The sequence below is a fragment of the Dasypus novemcinctus genome, chromosome 23, assembly GCF_030445035.2.
Source record: "Dasypus novemcinctus isolate mDasNov1 chromosome 23, mDasNov1.1.hap2, whole genome shotgun sequence".
Classification (NCBI taxonomy): domain Eukaryota; kingdom Metazoa; phylum Chordata; class Mammalia; order Cingulata; family Dasypodidae; genus Dasypus; species Dasypus novemcinctus.
In genome coordinates this window covers 72,363,971-72,387,885 of record NC_080695.1, presented here as the reverse complement: position 1 = coordinate 72,387,885, position 23,915 = coordinate 72,363,971, and the positions used below count along the sequence as shown (strand labels likewise).

The window sequence follows — 23,915 nt, the reverse complement described above, 5'->3', positions numbered from 1 at the left end:
ACCAAAACTTTTTGATCACCCCAAATAAGCAAATTAAGCAATCACTCGCCATTTCCCCCTCCCTAAATCCTGCTAAAGTCTCGTCTTCTTTCTGTCTCTATGAATTTGCCATTTCTAGATAGCTCATATAAGTGCGGTCACAAGGTATTTGTCCTTCTGTGTCTCGCTTCTTTTATGCAACATAATTTATTGCACGGATCAACGCTCCACTCCGCTTCCTGACTGGGTAATATTCCATTGTACGGCTGGGCCCTTTTTGTTCTTCCATTCCTCCATTAATAGACACAGGGGTTGCTACCGCCTTTTGTCCACTGTGACTAATGCTGCGGTGGACACTGGGGACAAGATCCGCTCCTCCCCTGCGTTCAGATCTTTGGAGTACAGACCTACGACTAGGATTTTAAAGATGCTCTTTCATCGCTATTTTGAAGTGGCCCAAGTGCCCAGCCTAGCCAGCTACGCCAAAGCGGCTCAAAAGAACACGTTCCCTTCAGTGAAGAGCACGGACCACCCGCCCGGAGGCGCTTTTACACTTTTTCGTGAAAAACCCAGTTCGCGCCGGATTCAAGACTCTGCGTTTTCTTCTCACGCATCCGTCAACACGGCCCCGGCCAATCACAGCGCGGGCGCTGACCCCATTGGCTGTCGCTCCACCAATCCGAAGGGACGCCCCCGGCCCGCACGGCCGCGGGCCTGGCGTCACAACATCGCTCGTTTCGCCCGCCCGGCCCCCGCCCCTTGTTCCAGCCCAGTTTCCGTGCGGGCATGCGCGCGCACCCTCTGCTGACCAATGGGAGCGCCGCTCGGGCGGCGCGCCCGCCGCCGACCTCGGGCGTGCTCGTCCCCGCGCGCGTCGCCCCGCCCCGCCCCCGCCCCGGCGCGCCGTCCCGCGGTCTCCGCCGGCCGCCGTAGCCGGAACTGCTGGGGAGCGCGGCGGGCGAGCCCGAGGCCGAGCGGCGGCGGCAGCAGCGGCGCCCGCAGCCTCGAGCCCCGCTGGCCGGCCCGCTGAGGGGACGTGCCGGGCCGAGCGCCGCGCCGCTCCCAGGCGGCGGCACAGCACCGGCGTCGCGGCCTCGCTGCGGTCGGCGCTCGGGAAGGAGGCTGCCCGGCCCGGCGGTTGTGCGGGCGCCCGCCGGGCCGCGGGCCGGACGCCCCCGGGAGCCCGGGAAGCCAGGCTGCCGCGAGGCGTTGATGAAAAAGGTGACCGGGGCCCGGGGTCGCGGGGTGGGGGCGCCCGCAGGGAGCTTGGTCGGGCCGTGCGGGGCGCCCTGGGCGGGGCAGCGCCGCGCCCACCGCCTCTGCGCGCGACCCGAAATCTGCCCGGCCCCGAAACCCGGCCGGGCCCGTGGTGACTCCGGGAAACCTCGGAGGATTCCAGCCCCCGCGCGGTGCTTTGCCCGAAGGGGAAAGTCAGTGTCCTCCGCGCGTTCCGGCCGCGGCCTTCCCTTGCCCGGGCTGGTCATTCTGCCGCTTCTGGGCAGGCACACCCCGAACGCTCTGCTCGGGTCCTGGCCGGCGTTGTGGGTGGCGGTGGCGCAGTGGATCCTTGGGAAGGGCGTCTGCAGTTTAAAACCCAGAGAAAGATATTTTGGGATCTTCTCAGGCACCCCAAGTAGAAAGGGGTAAACAGAATGGTCGAGGGAAGTCCTGGGGACGGAAGCCCCTCTGGTTGGGGTGCCGCATTGTAGCCTGTTCTTTGGCAGGGTCGTTTGGAGAAGCCTGGACCCCAGGGGTGTAAAGGGTCAGGTGGAGACAGGAAAGCTGTTGATGTTGGTTTTGTGGCAGAATAGGTCAGAGTAGTAGAAGTAGTGGTCGTGTAGTTCACTCGTTTCCACATCTTCCCACAAGCTGTCTTGACCATGACTCTGGGCTTGGTGGTTCTGCCGGTGGCTGGCTCCGGTTTTCCCCTGAAGCGGAATCGATCCCCTTGCCCGAGTGCCAGGCAGTTTGGGTGGGCATGGTGTGGAACTCTGTTGAGGGACCTCACACTCAGCTCTGTGCTTCAGAGCGTGTACACACGACTGGCTATTTCTGGACTCAAGATGCGATATGTACCGGAATCTCTTGAGTTATTTTTTGAGTGGCATTGTTTTCTGGGCCGCAGGGGTCTTCAGAGGTATTGCATTGCGTTGTTGATGTTCCCCGAGGAGTGGGAAACAAAGTTAGTGCAGGAAATTTCTCTGCCCTGACCCGAGTTTGAACATCCTTTTCTGCTCACTCCGGCTGTTGGACCTGGAAATAACTGTGCTGTCGGGTCCTCTGTGGCCCTGACCTGTTCGATGCAACAGGCCTTTTTGTTGCAAAAGCATGTTTAATTCGCAGATCCCACAGCAGCAAAATAATCTCTTGCCCCGGGACGCGGGATTGCCAGAACCCTGACCTGGTGCTCGATGCCTGCTGTAAGAGCAGCCAGGCCCGGCCGGCAGCAGCCAGCGTGGAGCGCCCCGTGCCAGGCGGCGGCCCGCGCCCTCCCTGTCGCCCCGGGGCGGCTGCGGGCGCCCGCGCGGGGCAGGTGCGCGGGCCCTGGGAGCCCCGCGCCCGTTTCGGGGGGCGGGGAGGGGGTGGGGACGAGGGGAGCCGAGCGGGAGCGGCGGCCGACCCGGCCCGAGGCCGCGCAGGAGAGCGAGGAGGCCGGCCCGGGCCGCCTGCGCGCCGCGGCCATGAGCCGCGTCCCCGCCGGGTAGGCGCCCGGCCCCGCGCCGCCCCCCGGACCCCAGGGCCCCCGCGGTCCCCGGCCAACCTGCGCCCGCCGCCGCCCCCCGCCCGCGCCGCCCGCGCCCCGCCAGCGCCCGCGGCCCGCGCCGGGCCGTTTCTCGGGCCGCCCCGCACGGGGCCCCTGAAGGGTCCCGGGAGTGCGGGCGGCCGGGGTCGCGGGGGGCGGCGGGCGGCGCGGGCCGCGGGGCCGGGGTGCGGGCCGGGCCGGGCAGAGCCGCCGGGAGGGGATTTGTAACAAACAACGGCGGCCATGTTGAGAGGGAATTTCTGCAGCTAAACTTCTCCCCTCCGCCGGCCAGGGATTCTCCCCGCCGCGGGGCTCACGGGGTCTCCCTCTCTCCCCCCCCCTCCCCCTGCGCCCCAGGATGACAGTGAAGTTGGGAGACGGCAGCAGCGGGGAGGAAGGGCTCAAGAAGCTGGGCAAGAGAGCGGCTGATGAGGAGGCCCTGGAAGGAGAAGGGGCTGGCGGAGGAGAAGCGGCCGAGGAGACCAGCAGCACAAAGAAGGAGGAGATCACCGGCCCCGGCGACGGCCCCCCTGCCCCCCCGGGCCTGCCGCGGGCACCTTCCCCCCTGCAGGTCTCCTCCCAGGACCAGCATCACTTCCTCAGGTCCAGCGTGAGGCCACAGGGCAAGAGGCTCAGGAAGGACGCGTCCTGTGCGGTGGGCAGCGGCGGCACCAGCAGCTCCGGCGCCCGGGGAAAAGGTACAGCCGGGCCCTTCCTCGCGGGGGAGCCCCACCCGGGTCAGGGGGTGCCACTGCAAGGTCCCGCGGGGTCTCGGGGGGCACCCGTCCCCTCTCCCAAACCCTGTTCCACTCACCCCTCCATGATGGGGGCCCCTTTCTTGTCTGCACTTGGAAAACACTCACTTTGGAGGTGCACTTTGCCCCCTTTTCCAAAGAGGCCAACCGTGTAGACACAGACCCCTTAAGGAGAAACTAAGTACCCTTCTTCTGGGCAGGTAGAGTAGACGTCTTAAGGTTTGTTTTCCAGAAGGACTGGTGATGATTTTATGAGGCAGGCTGTTTTAAACAGGTGACAATAATTTGGGAATAGAAAGAGAAAATATCTGCTGCTTCTCTTTCCCGGAAATGCGGCAAAGGAGTCACCCCCTCTGCTTCGGGCTGCTTGGCTTGAAAGGGTTGGAGGCTTCGAGAGGGGCCCTTTGAGCCTCAGCCAAGGTTTACTTGGGTGCCACAAAGGGCTCCTCGAGGGCCCTGTAAGTAGTGGAGACATCTGTGGCCCGAGCCACAGCCGGTAGCATCTGTCCAGGGCTTCGAGGTGACTGAGGCCGCCCCTGCTCTCCTGGCCTCCCTACCCAAATCATCCAGACACCGAGCGTCGCTCTCGTGCCTTTCGCTCCTAGGCCCCTGCTCTGCTTGATTGTTATTTCAGCACGGTGCTTTCTAATCTTAAGAGGAATTGCTCTTACGGTCTTTTCATTTCACCAAGTTTGTAGTACTTTTATCAACAGCAAATACAATTTCCAGTGAGAGTAGCATAAAAAAAAAACAAACTTTCCATTAATTTTTTGGGAGACTTGAGTGTTTTAGATGATTCTGATAGTTTTTGGAAGCAAATATTTGAAGAAAGTGATGAAGAAGGCATTTGGATATCTGTGCCAAATGTTTCCTGGTAAACGTCCTTCTCCCGCCTCATCCTCGACTGAGCAGGGCTAGCTTCTGGAATATGATGGCCCTGGTTTTTTGGTAACAAGTTTTTTAAACAGAGCAAAATGTAAATGTAAGTTGCTTGAAGAGTGTGTTTCAGACATCAAAACTTGTGTCATATAAGTTTATTTTGGTGTAAAAGTGGCTGATTAGGGAACTTGAGTCTGTTTCATTGGCTTTGTTTGCTTCATAGAAAATCATTTTACTTTCTAGTTGCAGAGTGTCTTGAGTTATCATACATGAGATCCTCGCAGGGCTTTGTTGTTCTGGTTTCCGAAGCCCTGGACCTGGAGTTCAGCTGGGGTTCCCAGCCTCACCCTCTGACCCTGGTCCTCTGACCTGTCTGCTCACGGGCCCTGGTGTATCTGCTTTTTCACAGATGGGTGTCCTTATCTTGGAAGGACAGGCAGCGGTGACTGCTCTCCTCTCGCACGTGGGCACTAAAATTAAGTAAGGTGCAGGCGTAAGGGAGCTCTGTGACCTGTAAGTCGTGGCTGGGGTGAAGCGATGCTGAAAGTCTGTTCAGTTCGCTACTTGGCAGTACAGTGAGAAGGGGAAGTTTGCTTTTGTTTGCACGGTGGAGTGTTTCTTGCTGAGATGGAGATGTTCCCCTGGAGGAGCTTTGCACTCGGCATTGAGCTTCCAGATGGTTCTTGTCCCACTGCAGGGTTGAAGCAGCAAGTCGTCTCTTGTAGTGTCTTAGTATTGGTAACACACAGATTTGTTGGAGTCTGAGCTCCTTGTGGCTCCTGCGTTTCCTTCTCCAGCCAGCAAGTTGTATGTGTTTTTTTTTTAAGTACGTGACAAAGCTACAGCATGCTGTGGCCTGTTGAAGAGCAGGCAGCCTGTCTCTTGCTTCCCAGACCTTCTCGGCCAGCAGCTGGCACTGAGCTCCTGAGTGGGCCACCCCTTGGCTGCTGTGGTCCAGGTTCCTGGGAGCCACTGGACAGACTTCCCTGGGCTCAGGACAGTTCCCTCCTTCCTGCCCAGTCTTCGCCAGCCTCAGCCACCGGGAAAGAAGGCCCGACGTTCTCCAGCTGGCCTCGGGAGCAGTTCTAAGAGGGACATTACAGTCCCTTTAGCATCTATGAAATCCTCCACCTGATCTCCTGTCAGTAAGGAAATGGAGAACACCACTCACAATTTTAAGTTTTTTACTTGCAAAGAAATGTCATTTCCAGTCTGCCTCAGCAGACCCACAGCGCGGTGGCTGCCGGGTCCTTGGTTGGTTACCTAACGCTCGGCCAGTTTCAGTTTTCATGGGCGTGAGACCCTTGCTGTGACCTGGGAGGAGAAGCCATTCTATGCTGGGGAAAAGGAAAGTCCTTTTTCTTCTGTTTTACTCCACACCACTGGGTTATTTTCTTTCTCTGTAAGAATAGACTGTTGTTGACTCCCATGAGAAAGATTTTTTTTCCTAATAAGATTCAAAGTCAATTCTTTTGAGTTGGAGGAGCGACCGTAACTAGGGTGTGGCCCCGCCAGGCGTCTTGGGCCTCTGTGACCTGATTGGTCAGTGGGCACAGAGACTGAAGTTTGTGGTTCAAACATCGGGTGCAGCCTAAACAGAAGGTCAGCACAGACCCGCAGCCAGCGGCCCTGCGCCATTCCAGCACAACCAGCCTGACCACGCTGCCCGGGTGACCCAAGGAGGCACTGGAGAGCCAAACCCAGGATCGCAGGTCCTGGAGGCAGCGCCCCAGGCCCCTCCCCAAGCGACCCCGGGCCAGCAGCCGCATCTCTCGAGACCTCGAGTTCTCTGTCCGTGAGCGGGGATGACCCGAGCACCGTCCTCGTCACAGCAGCAGCAGAACTGGCCAATGGGGCCCGTTGTTCATGACAGCCCACACGCACAGCTGCAAGGGTGAGGGGCCACAGGCCAGGTCAGAGTGCTGTGTCCCAGGCACACCCCTAGGGGATGCCTGGCGCAGTCGGACCCTCCGTTTCCCTCGCCCAGTGACGGGGGAGCTAGTCGTGGGGTGCACCGGCCAAATGTGGGCCATGCGGCCAGTCTCCCAGGTGGGATGATAGAACCAGGCCTCCTGTGTCTGGACGTGTAGCCGGGTGTTCTGTGCCGGTGCTTCGCAACCTGTAAACTGCCCTGCGGGGTTTACTCCTGTTTATGTCTTTCCTAATCTTGTGGGCCACCTGTAGCTTCTAGGAGTTTCTGAAAGATGGTGTCAGCCTTGGAGAGACTGGTACCGCTTTGGAAAGAGGGTGAGCAGGAGTCAGGAGGCCCAGCCTCTGCCCGCAGAACCGCCACGTAGCTGCTTCAGTCCATGCAGAGGGACAGTTGGCCTGACACACCTGAGCTTTCAGTGGCTTGCTTTTTTTTGTTTTTTTGTTTTCATTTATTGGGGGGCTGAGGACCGAACCTGGGACCTCATTTGTGAGAAGCCAGAGGTCAACTACTGAGTCACATTGGCTTCCCTGAGCCGGTTTTTTTTCATTTGTTTTGCTCGCTGCTTGTTTTTCTCAGGAGGCACCGGAAACCCAATCCGGGACCTCCCACAGCAGGGACTCAACCGCTGGGCCACCTCCACTCCTCCAAGATCCCTTGCTTTTAAAGCACGCTGCTGACAGCTGTGCTCACGTGAGCATTTGGGGCCGCAGGAGCCCTGGCGTGTGGTGGAGGGCAGTGGGGAGCAGCAGGTGTGTTCTCAGGAGCATGATCCAGAAGGCGCATTCCCCGAGGTCAGGATGTCTCTGTCCTGTGGGCCCTGAGCGTCGCCCTGGCCTCAGGAGCAGGAGGTGGGGCGAGGCACGGGGCGGCCCTCCTCTGTCCAGGCGGCCAGCTGCTTGCGGCGCAGGGGGCCCGTTCCACATGGGCGTGTCTCCGACAGCACTCCCCTTTCCTCGCTGACGAGGGCCCTGGGCGCCGTACGCTGCCGCCAGGAGACGTTAGATCCTCACAAGCCCGCCGAGGCCAGGCTCTGGTCCCCGCGCTCAGCTGAATCCTGTACGTTCAAGTCAAAAGCAAGGGGGCTGCGGGCAGCCCACGGCAGCCAGGCCTGTGCAGGTCGTGTTGTCCGAAGACCCTCAGGCCTCGCCAGGGAGGGCCGTCGCGTCCCACCGACTGCCCAGACGTGACGCAGGCCCCCCCAAACACAGCAGGGTGGGAGCCCCGGGGGCCTTCCAGGCTGATCGGGGTGGAGCTTCCCAGGCCAGAGGAAGGCAGCTGCAAACCTGAGAGTCTCGGTCAGTGACCAGGTCCCCAGTTTACAGGTCGCGTTTGTGTCCCGTCAGAGACACAGGTGGGTGGGCATACGCACGTGCACGCGCTGGTGAAGTCACGTCTGAATAGCGGATTGAAGGGTGAGCCAGCTGGAGTTCCTCGTTCACTCCCGAGGTGAGGGTCGTTCCTGTGGTACCGGCTATCTCGGTGGAATCGCCTCTTGCTGACAGAGTATTCCTTAGGGTTCTCCTTGTATGTGGTTCGTTGTGTCTTGTTTCGGGTTGTAGGAAGACAGGAAAGTGAAAGACTTGAGTAGGCAAAACCCTACAGGGAGAACTGAGCCTCATGCACTCCGTCACCGCAGTGTCCTATCCCTGAAGGACGAGACGGGCCGAGAAGAAGGCCACCCCCTCGCCTTCCAGGAGGCTCGGGTGCGCTGGGCAATCGAGACGTAACCACGCGAGACAACTTGAACTCTTGATGGCATTTGGCAAAGGGGCGGCATTGCCTGTAGGAGCACTGGGGTTTTGGTTGTTTCTCTCACATGTCTGGGGGAGAGATCTTTGAAGCTGGGGGCCCACCCTTGTCCGAGCGTGCAGAAGGGCGCTGCGCCTTGTGGGCACCGCGTGCAGATGCCAGGCAGACAGGCTGTCCTCGCCGCAGGACCAACACTGGGGACAGGGGGTGCAGAGATGACTGGAAGAGGACACCAGCGAGGCAGGGTGTCACGGATTGGGGCGAGGGGCTCTCGCCACACAGACAGAAGATGCCAGAGGCTGCGGGACAAGTGTCCGGGGCACTGCCGCCTTTCGTTGTGGAACATCTGCCACGTGGCTGGCACAGCTTTGGGAGGCGACCCGGGTGCGGTGCGTGGGCACGGCAGCTTTTGGAGTGAGGTGTGTTTTTCCCTAGTGCTTGTTTATTTTGGAGTGAGGTTTTGAAGTGGCAGTTGACCCAGCAGTTGCGTGCTTGAGGTCCTGCGTGCTCCCCTGTGACCTTGGTGGAGAGGAAGGGCCTCCAGTCGCCGGGGCTCCGAAAGCAAACCTCACCATGCCAGCGCCGACGTCAGCGCCGCCTGTCGTGGGAGGCCAGTGCTCCAGGGGGCCGACCTCAGGTGTCCTGCCTTGTCCGGAACGTGACGTGGTGTGGCCTGGACGGGGCTGTGTGTGGGGCCCTGGAGGTCTGCGGCACCCTCGGCCTGCTCCGCGGGGCCCTTCCACTCTGCCAAGGACGCCCACGGCCAAGCTTCCCTGTGCCGGTGTCAGTCGGCCACCCCCAGAGATGCGTGTCCATCGGCCCTGCTCCGGCTCGTCTTCTAGCTGCAAGTGGGCGGAGCATGGGGACTCACCTGCAGTTGCACCTCCTCTCGTCTCCAGAGCGGTGTCGGTCGGACGTCCGGCTCGGCTCAGACTTCTGTTGCTTCTGACGCTGGAAAGCAAGTCCACTAAACTTCAGGGCAACGAGAGGTTGTGTGCGGCGTGGCGGGCGGCAGCTGCGTCTTCCACTCTGTCCCTAAGTGAAGCCACGGAGAAGCAGAGATCCTGCAGAGTCCCGCCCCTGCCACGCAGGAGCCATGGGGCTCAGGGCAGGTTGCTCGGTCTGTCCGTTTCCTCATCTGCTCAGTGTTCTCCACTCTAAAACGCTAGGATTCTTCTAGTTCCGTGCGTAATATTAGAAGAGTAGCTGTGATGTTAGAAGCCACATCCGAATGGTGACAGGGTTCTGCTCTGCGCTCAGCAGGTTTAGACGGCGGGATGTGGGGAAATGCCCTCACTTTGAGGCAGAGGATGTGGGGCTCTTATGCTCTTGGGCCTCAGTTTCCTATTTCTAAGACGGGGACCATCATTCTGCACTGCGAGTCAACTCGCATGTGTGTTAGGAGTGCTGTTTAAGGGCGCGTTGCTGGGGTGGGCATCGTCCCCAGGCCCGGCCGGCCACCCGGCAGCTGCACGGCGTGGGCAGTGGGCCGGTTTCTGCCCTGCCAGGCTCGGCATCCCATCTGGGAGGTGGGGCCGCTTTCTCTTCCCAAGGGTGGGAGCTTTCGGCTAGGCAGGTGCAGGGGGGGTCTTCCAGGGCGACACGGGGAAGCATGTAAGGGAGGGGCCGTGGGGTAGGGGGACAGTCACGGTCCAATAGAGGGAGATGGAAGGAGGCCCAGGCCATGGGGCCTGTCCCCCCCAGCCTGGGCTGTGGGGGTGGAGGTGGAGGAAAGAGCGGAGCTGGCTTGGGACACGGCCCTGGGAGCGGGGAGGGTCAAAATAAGGTGGCGCTTGGGCACCGGTGCAGGTGGGGAGGGACGGGGCTCCGTTTGGAGGCACCCGTCTCCGGGCGGGGAGGGTAAAGCCAGCGCTGGGTTCGCCGGCTTCCATGGAGCATGTGCCTGGGAGGCCTGCTCTCCGCCTCTCGCCCTGGGCCTGTCCTCGTGCACCGCGTCCCTCCCGTCCCTGGGCACTGGCTTCTGCCAGCCATCGCTGACCAGCCGGGACTTCAGAAACGGGCGGAGCAGCGACCGTGGCCCTCTGCTCTTTAACTTCTCCCCCGGCTCCTGCACCCGTCCCTGCCCCTGGAGAGGACCCCCGGGCCCACTCGGTCTGCACGGGGGTGTTCCTCCCCCTCCGCTTCCGCAGCCCCTGGCGCCTCCCCCCTCCTCCCACCGGCCCCACCTGCTGTCTCCCCTGGACTCTGGACTGCAGGGCGCCACTCCCGGAGGCCGGGTGTGGAATCCAGCTTCCTGTGTTTCCTCTGCTGGGGCTGGAGTCGCTGGGCGAGCCCGAGGTGCAGCGGCGGAGCGGCTTCCCATCAGGCTCAGGTGGGCCAGGTGCGCTGCCCTTCCTGCCCGCATCCTCCGACGGTGCTTCCAGAGCAGTCACCACCTCGGGTGTGCACCAGACGTCAGAGGTGGCTGTCCAGTGACTGTGCGGTCTTTGGAGCGTTCTCATGACGTTCCCTCGGCTAAGGACGTGTCCTTTCTGAAACCTTGGGAAGAGGCCGAGGCCCTCCTTTGCCCACTCTGTAGCATGGAGAATGCGCAGCCTGGGGGTCAGACGGGACAGAGTGCTGGAGTGCAGGCCGGGCCGGCAGGCGCTCGCCCTCACTTGTCCTTCGTCTCGTGGCTGTGTAGTCGCTGCCCTGAGTGTGGCGTGCTGGGCGCCTGCTGTCCACATGGGGGCCGGTGGCCACGCGTGGCCCTGAGCACTTGACAGTGACTGCTATGGCTGGGAGCTGAGCCCTCGGGTCGCTGGGCTTCGGTCCACGGGTATTTACAATCGACTCGGTCAGTGCAGCACAGTAAGACCGAGCTGGCCACGCCTCTGGGTGTGTAGCCGTGGGACATCAGCCACCCGGCCGAGGCGGTTCCTTTCCAGGCAGGAGCTGAGCTGGTGCCTCTGGCTGAACGAGGTTTCCCGGTATTTAAAAAGCACTCTGCTTCTGATAGCTACCCAGGGGACCCGTCAGGGGCTGTCAATTTTGCAGCAGTGATTCAGAGCGCACGGATCAAGAGGTATGGGGGGGCGAGTGAAGAGCGCGCCTGCGTCTCGCCACGTCCACCAGGCAGCCCTGTACCATTCCTCGCGTTATTTCCAGATGCCACCTTTGCAAATGCATGTGGCCTAGCAGAATTCTGCTTCTCCATTTCTTGTCTTTCTCACTGCCCTCTGGGAGACAAGCGAGCCCCTTTCTCCCAGGACCAGCCAGGAGGTGGGTTTTTACAGAAGGTGCCCAGGAGTACTTCGCAGGAAGGCGCTTGAACAGGGATCTGCGCTGGCCGAACCTGGGCCTTTTTGTTTTTATCATCTTACTTTTATCTTTGTTTTAAGATTATTCAAGAGTTTGAAGGTTTCCTACCACTCTGTGGTCCTGCACTCTCAGGAAAAGAGAATCCAGGCTGTCGCAGGAAGCTGCTGGGAGCACCTGTTGCCCAGCTGGCGGGTGGTGGGCTGAGGCCCTAGGACCTGGCATCTGTGATCCCAGCCCCCGCCTCCCCGCTCCCAAGGAGCCCAGAGGTCTCCGTCCACGGCACGCGGTTGCCCCTCTTCTTCTCGCTTTTTATCCATCCAACGTTCTTTTACACGGCATGGCTTGCCTCGAGGACTCTGTGTTCTCGCAGAATTGGCAACGTGCTCAGGTTGCTCTCAGAACTGCAGATGGTGTTGAGAGAAATTGGTCAAGAATGAGGAATTTGGGGTTTTAAAGGTCATGGGTGTTAACTAGCTTAAATTTCGAAATATCCATTTTATCTAAAAGGTGGTATGTTATACACACTTGAATGTTTCCCTGAGTTAAAAATTTCCAGCTTGTTTATTTGAAAAGCTAAGAATTAGCTGAGATTTTATCTGGAAAAGAGAGGGTGATGAATGGATGTGCGGCTCAGCCTCAGGTGGGGACAAGGTGGCGGTGCTTCCAACGCGGGCAGTGCAGTGTGTGCGTGCTCTTGCCATGCCGTTAGAAGCCGTTCCCTGACTCCCACCTCTTCCTCGCTATGCAGACCTTTCAGAGAGTCGCCAGACCAGGTGTGGAAGCCTCGTCACCCACTGGGCATCCCCCAGGGCCCCCGGCTGCGGAGCGCGGTGCAGGTTGCGGGCTGCAGGTGTCCCCGAGCCCCTCCCGTCTGCGCTCGGCCCTGCCCAGCCCTCCAGCTTGTTGGGGCAGATGACTGCACAGTCCTCTCTCTCCAAGGCGCTGACGGCGGCGGAGCGGCCGCAGGGAGTGGGCCTGGCATCTCCTCTGCTGCCCCTGCAGGGAGCTCGCGTGCCTCCTCCCGGAACCTGGGCCCGGCGGCCGGCGAGAAGGAGGAAGGCAAAAAAGTCCGGCGGCAGTGGGAGTCGTGGAGCACCGAGGACAAGAACTCCTTCTTCGAGGGGCTGTATGAGGTGGGTGACTCCGGCTCTGCATCCCCTTCCGTTCCTTTCACCCGGGCTCGGCGGGTTCCGGTGCAGGGCCCTTCCCAAGGCCAAGGCACGGGGGTCTCCGGTGCATGGCCGTGGCCTCCGACCGCCTCACGGGGGCGTTAGGCGCTGTTGCTAGCAAGGCAGCTGTCGGGCCGCGTTTGGGGTGCTGCTTTGGTTTCTCTCCAGGGTCCCTGTTCCCGCCTCTGGAATACATTCCTGAGTGGAGCGGTGCTCCCCACCGGCCCTTCCCCTTGCAGCTGCCGCCCGGGGCGGCTGCCACACGAGTCAGCGGGCTCCACCCTAGGGCGCATGGTGGCCACTCGGGTCAAAGGGCAGGGCAGAGGCCGACACCCCCACCCTGTGGGCCCACACCGCTGCACCTTGGGGCGGGCGGCTTGTTCAGGGACCACGGGGTCTTCATTGTTTAGTTTACGTCCGCACATTATCACGCCGTTGCACAGCTCTTTCTTGTGCTGGAGTCAGTGCCTGGAGATGCGCTGCTTCAGCAGTTGGCAGGCCCTGGCCTGCACGCTCATGCCCGCGTGTGTGGATAAAGCTTTATTGGAGCCTGGCCACGCCCACTTGCAGGCAGTTGAGCTGGGGCTGACGGTGCCGCAGCACCAAGTCTACCGACCCCTCTCACAGAAAGCTTGCCAGTCGCGGTCTACACAGCCGTTCTTGTGTTAAATTCCGTCCGGGTTCTGTTGTAGATAATGCTCTAGTGAGCGTCGCTGTGCAGTCCATTTTTGGGGCACTTTTTTGGGAGATGGCATCCGGAGTAGGTGAGGTCAGAGAGACTTGTTTTTGTAGCTGGTCAGTTGGGGTGATGGGAAACACTAAAACTGGAAACAAACTCAAAAAGGGACGTGGCTAAACTGTGACGCATTTATAGAGCAATTAGGAAAGGAGACACTTGTCAAGGTAGGCAGAGGCCTGGAATTCAGGACCGACTCCAGGCCATGCTGTGGGTGACGCCGCCGCCTGCCCGTGCTGGCCAGATGGTGGACTGCTGCTCTCCGGTTCTCACCGTCCACGGGGAGAATGTAGAGTGCTCCTGCGGCACCCAGCGGTAGCTGCAAAGTCGTGCAAGCGCCAGCGTGCTGTCTTCCCTCTGCGGCCTCCAGGAGGAAGTGCAGGGGTGCTTTTGTGTCACGGATGCCCCAGGTGTGCCTCGAGAGGGTGGCTAGCCCACAGGTCTTGGGGCTCGCCAGCGGACCTTCCCTCTTGGAGAGCATCTGGTCTCTGCCAGGGGTTCCGGCTCCACAGACACAAAGCTGTGCAGTGGACGTGGCTGACGGTTCTCAGCAGTGGCGGGAGACTTCCTGCCCGCACCTGCCCTTCACCTGCCTCCAGAGCCTGACCCTCGAGTCCTGGCTGCATCAGCTGCGGGGGAGCAGCTGCTTCGCCCCTTCTCCCTGCGTCTTCTGCTTCCGCTGGGCCTTCGGGAATCTCAGTTGGCAGCAGCAACTTGCGGTAGCCGCCCTGGTCCCTTAGTTTCCTGCCGTGGGTGCTGTGAGTTGCAGCTACCGTGCACCTGGGTGTGAGAGAGAGCTCTGTGTTGGTCATTTGGGGTGTCTGGCCCGAAGGACATGGAGCTGTCGTGGGATCGGGGGTGCAGCTGGTGGTCGTGGCGCTTGTGACCGTGGACTCGGCGGGCGGGGTGGATTGGACCAGCTTAGCGGGGGCCCCTGCCCGGAGCACTCATCTTCTGCTCCTCTCGAGGTCTCTGCCTTTTTGAGGCCCCTAGAGTGAAAGCCTGGCCCGAGCGCAGGAGGAGCAGCAGCGCTGTGGTTCTTGTCGCTGCTTCGGGGGCTCCCCGGGCCGGGAGGGCTGCCCCGGCCCATCCCCGGCCCTGCCCGGTCAGCACCATCCTGGGCAGGGTTCCGAGGCCTCGTGCACCTGGCACTAGTGGTGGGCAGGCAGGCGGGCGGAGGGCTTCCTGGGCAGGCGCCCTGCCCTCCGCCCGCCCGCCTCTGCCGTGCCTGCGTTGCCGTCTGCCTCCTGACTCTTGGCTCCCACCGCAGCCCCCTGGCAGCGTGGCCGGTGTGCTGACCCCGCCCCTCCACACCACCCACCATAGAAGGCCTCGCCGCGCCTCTGACCCCGCGCAACGCTCCTCCCGCCCTTGCCTGTCCACCTCCCGGTCCAGCTGGGGCCCCTGCCGCTGCTCCCTCTCCATAAGCACTGTATAAGCACCGCAAGCTTCCCGCTCTTAGTCTTGGAAGTGTGTGTCTTCGCTTGCGTCTAGCTTTCCCTTACCCTCAGCGTTGCCTTTTTAGCTCTTTACCTGCCCTTCCTGACCTGTTTTTTGAACAGTGAACCAAAAGGCGTCCAGACAGCGGCCACCTCCCCTGCCCCCGCTTCCCCAGTGCTGCCATCGCTACCGCACGGCAGCAAGCGGGCACGGAGACACGCGGCCTGGCCTGTGACCTGGCCCGGCCCAGTGTCCCCGGGGCCCCGGGGCTTGTCTGTCATCACGACGCCTTTCTCCTCAACCTTTTGTGTCCTCCTTCTCCCCACCTGGACTTCAGGCTGCCCCTCAGCTCAGGTTTGTCTCAGGTTTCCTGGTCGTAAATTTGGATTACCGTGTTTGCCAGGAGCACCCTCAGAGCGAGGCTGTCAGGTGGCCCTGCCTGGTGGCACAGGATGTGACATCGCGTTCCTGGGGACACGCAGCTGGACCGCTGGCTGCAGGTGGTGTCGGCCGGGATTCTCCACTCGAAGCTCCCCTTTTGCTTTGAGATGCCGAGGATGCTGTGTCCCATCATCATTCTTCCCACGCCTTGTGGTGGCTGGTGTTGGTTCTTGCCTGCTGCGGTCGCTGCCAAGTGCCTGCCCAGGGGTGGTCTCTGCTTCCGCTTCCCTCCCTGCGTCTCTTGGTGGGATCCTACGTGAGGAAGGTGCGCCCTTCTCCCCACGGCGCGGTGCCTCTGCTGTCCGTCAGCGTGGACTTGGGGGTACTCCAGTTCTCCGAGGCGTGACCCGTTCCTGACTGCGTATTTGCGGCTCCAGCCGCCCCGGGGTTGGCCGTCGGGAACCTCTTTGGGGGGCCCGTGTCCTCTCCACGTGTTCCCTCCGTTCTTTAATGTTTCTGGAACCACGGGATGTCCCAGACACACCCGTGCTTTCCCTGTCCCGGCCCTGGACGCAGCCCTTTCTCTAAGGAGCGCCGGCTTCGTGTGGGAAATGGTGTCTGGAAGCCAGGACGCGGGTGCTGGTGTGCTTGCTGCTGCCGGGGCAGCGCCTCCAGGCCCTGCTGCTCGTTCCTCCTGGCGCAGCGCGGATGAGGTCAGCAGGCGGCCGGACCTCGTGGCGGCGCCTGGAATGCACCAGGGCGCGCGTGCTCTCAGGAATGTTCCTCGTGGCGGTGCCTGGAATGCACGAGGGCGCACCTGCTCTCCTCAGTGTTCCTTGTCGGTGCCCGGAGCGCCCTGAGGGCACACGTGTTCTCCGGAATGTTCTTCTTGGCACTGCCTGAACGCTCCGAGGGCCCGCGTGTTCTCTGGCACGGTTCCAGACTCCTCTGCCCTGAACAGCGAAGACGTGCTCCACTCTGCATGGAGGTGTTGGAGGAGGGGTGCCCAGGTGTGCGCCCTGTCATTCTCCATCTGGACATCCGCGTTTGCGCGCCCTGCTGGAACGTGGAATGCCTTTGTCTTACAAAGCAGAGCGTGTTTTCTCTTTATCTTAAGGTGTGTGGGCTGACGCTGGGCTCCTCGTGCCCTCCGGCTGGCAGCCCCTCACGGAGATGTCTGCTTCGTGGCCTCGGGGCATCTAGGAGTTGGGTGGTTCATCCACACGGCCTGCCCCAAGTCTCTGCTCTGAGACCCTCGGCTTCGCGCACTTCCAGCGCTGCTCCCGAGTTTCTCTTGCTGCTTCATCCCTTAGCCTGTCAGAAATCTACCTGAAGGGAGTGGACGTGGCTCCAGCGGCCAAGCGCCAGCTCCCCACTTGGGAGGTCCCAGGTTCAGTCCCTGGTGCCTCCTGAAAACAAAAACAACTAGCCAACAAATGAAAAACCCAAGGCAGGGGAGCCGATGTGGCTCTGGTTGAGTGCCTGCTTCCTACACGCGAGGTCCTGGGTTCAGTCCCCGGCCCCGGTTCCTCAGCACAAAGCAAAACACCAAAGGCCTGATGTCTCGGGCGGTGCAGCGCAGGCTGTGATGCCGAGTCGTGAAAGGCACTTTGCTGGCCCCCGCCGGCCCGTGTCCTTTCTTGGAAAGCGTCCGTGTGGCCTCAGCCCGCCTGCTCCTAACGTGGCCTTTGTCTTCCAGCACGGGAAGGACTTCGAGGCGATTCAGAACAACATCGCGCTCAAGTACCGGAAGAAGGGCAAGCCGGCGAGCATGGTCAAGAACAAGGAGCAAGTCCGGCACTTCTACTACCGCACATGGCACAAGATCACCAAGTACATCGACTTCGACAACGGTGAGCGGGCCGGGGCGGGCAGGGCGCCCCCCAGCACCCGTCCTGCGCTCCGGCACGGGCGCATGCGCTCCGGTGCTCCTTGGCGGGGTCCTGCAGTCCACTGCCTGGCTCCGAGTGTCCTCCCGGCTTTCCCGAGCTGGGCTGCCCACCGTGAGTCAGGGCCCCGCAGCTGGCGGGGACGGGGGGCCAGACCAGCCCACTCCCCAGGGCCCGCCAGGTGGGCAGGGCCTCGGCCCCCGCAGGGTGGAGACTGGCTCCCGGGCTCGGCCTCGGTGCTGGGAGTTCCGGGTTTGCACGGTCTGCTCTAGTCTTCCATCTTTTGTTTTTTTAAGGTCTATTTTTTATTTATTTCTCTCCCCTTCCCCCCTCACCCCCAGTTGTGTGCTCTCTGTGTCCATTTGCTGTGTGTTCTTCTGTGACCGCTTATGTCCTTATCAGTGGCACTGGGAATCTGTGTTTCTTTTTGTTGTGTCATCTTGCTGTGTCAGCTCTCCGTGTGTGTGGCGCCATTCCTGGGCAGGCTGCACTTTCTTTCGCGCTGGGCGGCTCCCCTTATGGGGCGCACTCCTTTCACGTGGGGCTCCCCCACACAGGGGACACCCCTGCGTGGCAGGGCACTCCTTGCGTGCATCAGCACTGTGCATGGGCCAGCTGCACACGGGTCAAGGAGGCCCGGGGTTTGAACTGTGGACCTCCCATGTGGTAGGTGGACACCCTATCCATTGGGTCAAGTCCACTTCCCTCATCTTTATTTTTAATTCCAGTGTTCTCATTTTGTTCTTGTCTTTCATTTTTGATAAGCCCGACATGCAGAGGATTTTAAATTTCATTTTTTCTGTTCATTAAAGTTCTATTTTATTTAGTAAAAATTAAATAGGAACTCTGTATTCGTTAAGCAATAAACCCCCATTCCTCCCTCCCCCAGTCCCTGAAACTCTGGTATCCTTCCTGACCCTGGGAATTTGCCTGTTCTGGAGGTTTCTTAGAAGTGGAGGCAGACCCATGGCTTCTGCATCTGGCCTCTGGTTCACCGTGTAGTTGCATGTGTCAGAACTTCCTTTTATCGGCTGAGGAACACCCTGCTGTGGATGGAGCACGTCGTGCCGACCCGTTTGCTCGCTCTTGGACCCTTGGGCTGCTTACACCACTGGCTGTCATGGCTCCTGCTGGGTGGCTGCTGGTGTGCAGCCGTCTGTCCGCGCCCATGCTTCCCGCTCTTTGGGTGTTTTGACCCCGGAGTGGGCTCTCTGGTCAGGAGACTGGTACACGATCTTTCTGAGGGCCTGCCAGGCTCTCCCAGGCCATGGCTTCTCAGCCCGGCTGGTTGTGGCCGAGCACGGTTCTCCTGGCTCCCTGCTGCCCCCAGTGCCTGTGCCCTCCTGCTCATGGCGTCCTGCCTGTGCTGCTCCCATGGGGCGCCCCCACCTCCCCGTCAGCCCACTAGCTCGTTTCCACAGCTCCGTGTGTGCTGTGCTCGCCAGCCCCCTTTGCTTTCTCCAGTGCCTTCGCTTGTTTCAAAGGATCCAAATCTGCGCTCAGAGCCCTTGTCTGTGACGGTCGCTCTCACCGTGGGCCGTCCTGCCAGCCCCGACCTCAGCCCCTGTCCACCCCGGGAGTGTGCGCAGCTTCTGGAGCCCATGTGCACGTGCGCGCGTGCTGTCACCCCGGAGCGAGCCCCTCTGCCCAGGCCGTGAGGGGGCGGCCACTGGGGTTGGAGGCCGCCCCCTGGCGCTCTTGCCTCCTCGCCACGCTTGTCACGGGAGGAGAGTCAGGGCTGCTCTCTGGAGACGCACCTGGTCTGCTTTCTGCTCTGTGTGCCTCAGGACGCCATGCGCAGGGATTCCTCGTCCGGCCTTGGGCCCAGAGGGTCAGGCCACTGTGCTCTGCGAGGGCCCAGGTGCTGAGTACACGCAGCCCGGGGACCGTGCGCTGCCTGCATCTCCCCAGTCCTGCCGGCCAGGTGCGGGGGTGCTGCCCGTAGGCGGGCCTGCCTGCCTGATTTCCTGAGGGCCTTTCTTACCAAGGGCGGCCCATAGCGCCTGACCCGTCCCGGAGGAGCGCCCTCTGCCACCAGCCAGCACCAGGTCCTGCGCTCCCTGCCCTCGGCTCGGAGGTCCCAGCAGCTGCCTGCAGCCATCCCGAGTCCCGGGCCCTGCACGTCCCCACGGCACGTCTGTGGTTTGGCGTCTAGCCGGTTGTCCCCCAAGGCCTTCAGAGCTGTCCTTCCCCCCTGCCATCCGTTCCCATGCCACTTGCCAGGCCTGACCTCCCCGCATGGTTCACATCAGTGCGCATCCAGCCCTGCCACCCCTTGCGCGAAGCCCTGCCGTGACCCCGTGACTTCGAGCGCAGAGCCTGTACCCCACGCCCGCGGGCTTGCCCGGGCCCGCCTCCGCGAGAGAGGCCCCCTCCCAGGCCAGGCACCGCCCGCGTCTGCCTGGCCGTGTGCTGCGCTCCAGGGGCGTTTCTTCCCGAACCCTTCCCTGGGCCCCTTCCGTGCCTGTCGCCCCCTGCACGCAGGCCCGGCAGGCTGACCGGTTCCTCACGTGCTCTCGCGTGAACCCAGGGGTGTCCTTCACAGGGCCCTTGAGAACACGGGGGCCCGAGACGTGGAGGGACTTGCCCTGCATCCAGCGGGAGCGCGGCCGAGACTCGAGGTGAGGCCAGGACTTGGTTCCCAGGCACCCCTCACTGTTGCCCCTCGGCCTGGGGCCTTTTTCTCTCCCTTGTCTCCCTCCCACGGTGTTGTTTCCAAACCTCCTTTTTCCGTTGCTGTAGCATCTCCATGTGTCTCGTGTCATGTTGTTTCTTGGCGTTGATGTTCCATGGAATGTTTGCCTTTCCTTTGGACGCCTGTGTCCTTTCCAGCTCTTGGAGGTACCACAGGCGTGGACACCTCTATTGACAGCTCTCCTTTCTTTGGATAGGTTTCCCTGCTGCGGCCCAAGCCCACGAGAGCAGGTGGTCCTGAGCCTCGTGGCGCGCGCAGTGCAGGCGCCTGCCAGAGCCTGGCGTGTCAGTGCTGCCGCGCCGAGCTGCCTGTCATTGCTAGTCCTGCCTCCTGACGGTCGTCCTCGGCGGCTCGTCGTCCGTTCTGACCTTTACCTGCTTGGTGGCGTGTCCTTGATTCTCAGGAGTCTTGTTTTTTTCCTCTTTTTCCCGTGCTGCGGAAGTTGTGGGTTTACAGAGTAATCCTGCACCAAATGAAGGTTTCCGGAACACCGCCCGGCCAGCCACAGCCTCACTGGTGGGGACCTGTTCCCGGCGCTGGAAGCGCGCTGCGGAATCGCACTCTTACCTGCAGCCTGCGGTCTAACGTGGGGCTCGCTGTTGCACAGGTCCATGGATTTTCAAAACATTTTTGTTCTATGATCACACATACAGCCTAGCATTTCCCCTTGTAACGACCGCGTTAGGTATTTCAGTGCTGCTAACTGTGTTCACCATGGTGCGCTGCCGTCACCACCCTGTTACCTGGGCGTTCCATTGTTCCAAATAGGAGCCTTGTAATTTTAAGCCTGAACTTCCCATTCCCTGTCTCCGCCCTGTCCCCTGGTGTCCCATATTCTAGTTTTTGACTCTGAGTTGCTTATTCTAGTTATTTCCTATCACCGAGCTCGTGTAACATTTGTCCTTTATGTCTCGCTTGCTCACTCAATATGTCTTCAAGTTTCACCGTGTTGTCGTGTCCAGGACTTCATTCCCTTTTACGGTGGAATAATAGTTGTGTGTGCACACCACATTTTGTTTCTTCATTGATTGACCGACACTTGGGTTGCTTCCATCTCTTGGCAATTGTGAATAATGCCGCTGTGAACGTCGGTGTGCAGGTGTCTCTTTGAACCCCTGCTTTGGATTCTCTTGGGTCTGTACCTGGAAGTGGAAGGGTTGCTGGGTCATATGGTAGTTCTGTCCCTCACTTTCTGAGGAACCCCCACACTGCCCTCCACAGTGGCTGCACCATTTTCCATTCCCACCAGCCCATTTCTTTGCGTCTTCTCCAGTGCTTGTGATTTGCAGTTTAATAGTGACCATTCTAATGGGTGTGAAATGGGATCTCATTGTGGTTTTGCTTTGCATTTTCCCTGATCATTAGTGATGTCCAGTGTCTTTTCATGTGCCTACGGACCGTTTGTGTATCATCTTTGGAGAGATGCCTGTTCAAGTCTTTTGCCCATTAATTGGTTTGTGATTTTGTTGTAAAGTAGAAGGATTTCCTTATATTTTGGGTATTAAATCCTTATTGAATTTGTGGCTTCCAAATGTTTTCTCCCATCACGTAGGTTGTTTTTATTTTCACGATAAAGTCCTTTGAAGCACCAAAGTTTTTCATTTTAATGACGCCCCAGCTTTTGTTGCTTAGCTTTTGTGTGTAAAGTCTAGAAAACCATTGCCTTGCCTAGCACAAGGTCCTGAAGAAGCTTCCCTACCCTTTCTTCTCAGAGTTTGACAGTCTGGCACTTCTATTTAGTCTTGATCCGTTTTAAGTTGATTTTTGTGTATGATGTGAGGTACGGGGCCTCCTTTTTGGTTATTTTTTCAAATAGAACTCCAGTTTTCCCAGCACCATTTGTTGAAGAGATTGTTCTTTCCCAGTTGTGGGCTTTGCCCCCTTGTAAAAAATCAGTTGGCTGTGAATGTGTGGGCTGATTTTGGACCTCTCAGTTCTCTTCCACTGGTCTGTGTGTCTATCCTGTGTCAGTGTCATGCTGTCTTGGTTACTGTGACTTTGTAGTAAGTGCCAAGGTTGGGAGGTGTCAGTCCTTCACCTTTGTTCTTTTCTAAGACGGCTCTGGCTCTTTGCAGCCCTTACCCACTGTATGAATTTGATGATGGGCTTTTGCATCTCTCAAAAGAAAGTTGTTGTCTTTTGGTTGGGATTGAATTGGATGTATACATTGCTCTGGATGGGATTGACATCCTCACAACCTTGTCTTCAACCCCGTGAGCACAGGATGTCCTTCCATTTACTGAAGTCTTTTAAAAAATTTTTAGCAGTGTTTCGTAGTTTCCTGCATGCAAATCTTTACATCCTAGATTAAATTTATTTCTGGATATTTACTTTATTTGCTATTGTAAATGGAATTTTTTTCTTGAGTTCTTCTGATCGTTCATTGCTTGTATATAGAAAGACGACTGATTTGGGGGTTGATTTTATACCCCACCACTTTGCTGAATTCGTTTATTATCTGTAGGAGCTTTGCTGTGGATTTTTCAGGATTCTCTGTATGTAGAATCATGTCGTCTGCAAATAGGGAAAGTGTTACTTCTTCCTTTGCAGCTTGGACGCCTTTTGTTCCTTACCCTTGCCTGATTGCTCCGCTGGAACTTCCAGCACTGTGTCGAGTGTTGGTGGTGGCCGTGGGCATCCTGGCCTTGAGGGAAGCTCATTGGAGCCTTGACCTCCCGAGGACGTGTCCTTCCGTTTCTCAGGAGTCTTTTTAAGGTCATTTCCTTCTTCAGAGCCTCCCCCAGCCACGCAGGGCATCCCCCTGCGGATCCTCACAGGGCACCCACGTCCAGAGCTGCCGGCACATGGCGGGAACTGCCCAGCAGCGCATACTGTCCAGCTCCAGCTCCGGCAGAGCACGGTCCAGCCCCTGCAACAGCGCTTTGACTCATCCCCATGGGCCTCGTGCTGCTGCGAGAGCCGGGAAGTGGACGTCAGGCTCCCTGTGTGGGGCCAGGCCCTGAACCTGACTGCTTTGTCTTTAGCATCCACGTGGCCGTTTCCACATGCTTCTAGCTGATTCTGTCACCTTAGGGCAGGTCAGCAGCGTTGGCTTCTCCTGCAGGTTGTCGCCTCGCTTGTCATTAGCCGAGGCTTTTCTTGGCCACGGGGTTACGTGAAAGCCACTCGCCGGGTCCCGGGCCTCGAGGCGGGGTCTTGTGCTGCATCTGTCCCGTTTCCTTGGTGCCAGCAGCACCCTCCTCGCCCGCACGGTGCCAGCAGCCATGGTTTTCAGCCCTTGGCCACGGTCCTGTGAGACAGCATGTTCCTTGACCCGCTTCCTGAGAGCCGGTCTCCTCCCCTGGAAGGCGCCCCGGGATTTGTGGAGAATTGGGAGGCTGTTTCCACGGATAGGGTGTTCATAAAGCGAGATCATCGAGATGGAGCCCAGGGCTGCGCAGGGTCCCTGCGAGATGCTGGCCGCCGCAGGGCTCAGGCCGCGCTCGCAGGGCCTGCTGCATGGGCCGCTGCGGCCGCAGGGCACTCGTACCCTCTGTTTCCAGCACTGTCCCTGCGGGACGACCTCCCGGCCCTCCTGGCGTCTCCCGAGGCTGCTGGTGGCGAGGGCCTCTAGTGGGGTTGAGTCTCGCCCTTGGGCCTGGGCCCTGCAGATTGCCGCATGGACCCTCCCTGGGGGCCCCTCGCTGGGTGCACGGCCAAGCTGCTGGGCTCAGTCCTCGCCACCCACCCTCCTGGCTGCTCCCTGCCCGGCATGCAGGCTTGCAGATCCCTGTCTTGGTGCCTCCTGCATGCATGTGTCTTGCTGTCCACTGCAACCACCTGCAGCTGGCAGCCTGTTTGCGCCCATTGGCCAGGGCCCTGTGCCCTAGCTCTGCTTGCTCATGGAGGCTGGCGCTGTCAGGCTGTTTTGCGGGGACTTGTGCCCACAGAGGCCCATCTCGCTGAGCTGCCCTGGGGCTAGAGGTCAGGGCCGTGGGCCGGAGGTCACCAGGACTCACAAGTTGCCTGGGTGAGCGCACACCACTGGTTTGCGTCGTGCAGGGTGGTGACATTCTCCTGTGGCCTCAGCAGTGCTCTCGACTCGCCGGTGGAAGTGGGCTGCCTGCTGCTCCTGGCATGGCGGCCAGGAAGGATGGCCTTGGGGAAAGGTGCAGTGAGGTCTGCCGTGGCGATGCCAGGCATCCAGAGCGCCTGCTGCTGCCCTCCCCCAGGGCTCCTGTCCGAGCCGCAGGGCCAGCAGCCCTCCGTGGACTGGTCTGCCGCGTTGTGCTCCAGCCCGGGCCAGCCAGCGCGGCTGCTCTGGGGCCACCCCCTGGGTCCAGAGCACGTTTCCAGAAGGTGCAGG

General features: G+C 60.1%; 1 protein-coding gene across 2 annotated transcripts in view; it reads left to right on the top strand.

Moving 5' to 3' along the window:
- Positions 1–937: 937 nt before the first annotated feature.
- CRAMP1 (cramped chromatin regulator homolog 1) overlaps positions 938–23,915 on the top strand; it is a 69,600-nt gene continuing 46,622 nt past the window's right edge. The window contains exons 1-4 of one of the 2 annotated variants that reach the window (XM_058286694.2): positions 938–1,200; positions 3,080–3,420; positions 12,239–12,432; positions 16,725–16,878. In XM_058286694.2, coding sequence (XP_058142677.1) covers positions 3,081–3,420; positions 12,239–12,432; positions 16,725–16,878 — 688 coding nt within the window. In that variant the 5' untranslated portion in view covers positions 938–1,200; position 3,080. Of the gene's footprint in view, positions 1,201–2,599; positions 2,681–3,079; positions 3,421–12,238; positions 12,433–16,724; positions 16,879–23,915 lie in introns of those variants that run through there. The other variant, XM_058286693.2, reaches the window with a different exon arrangement.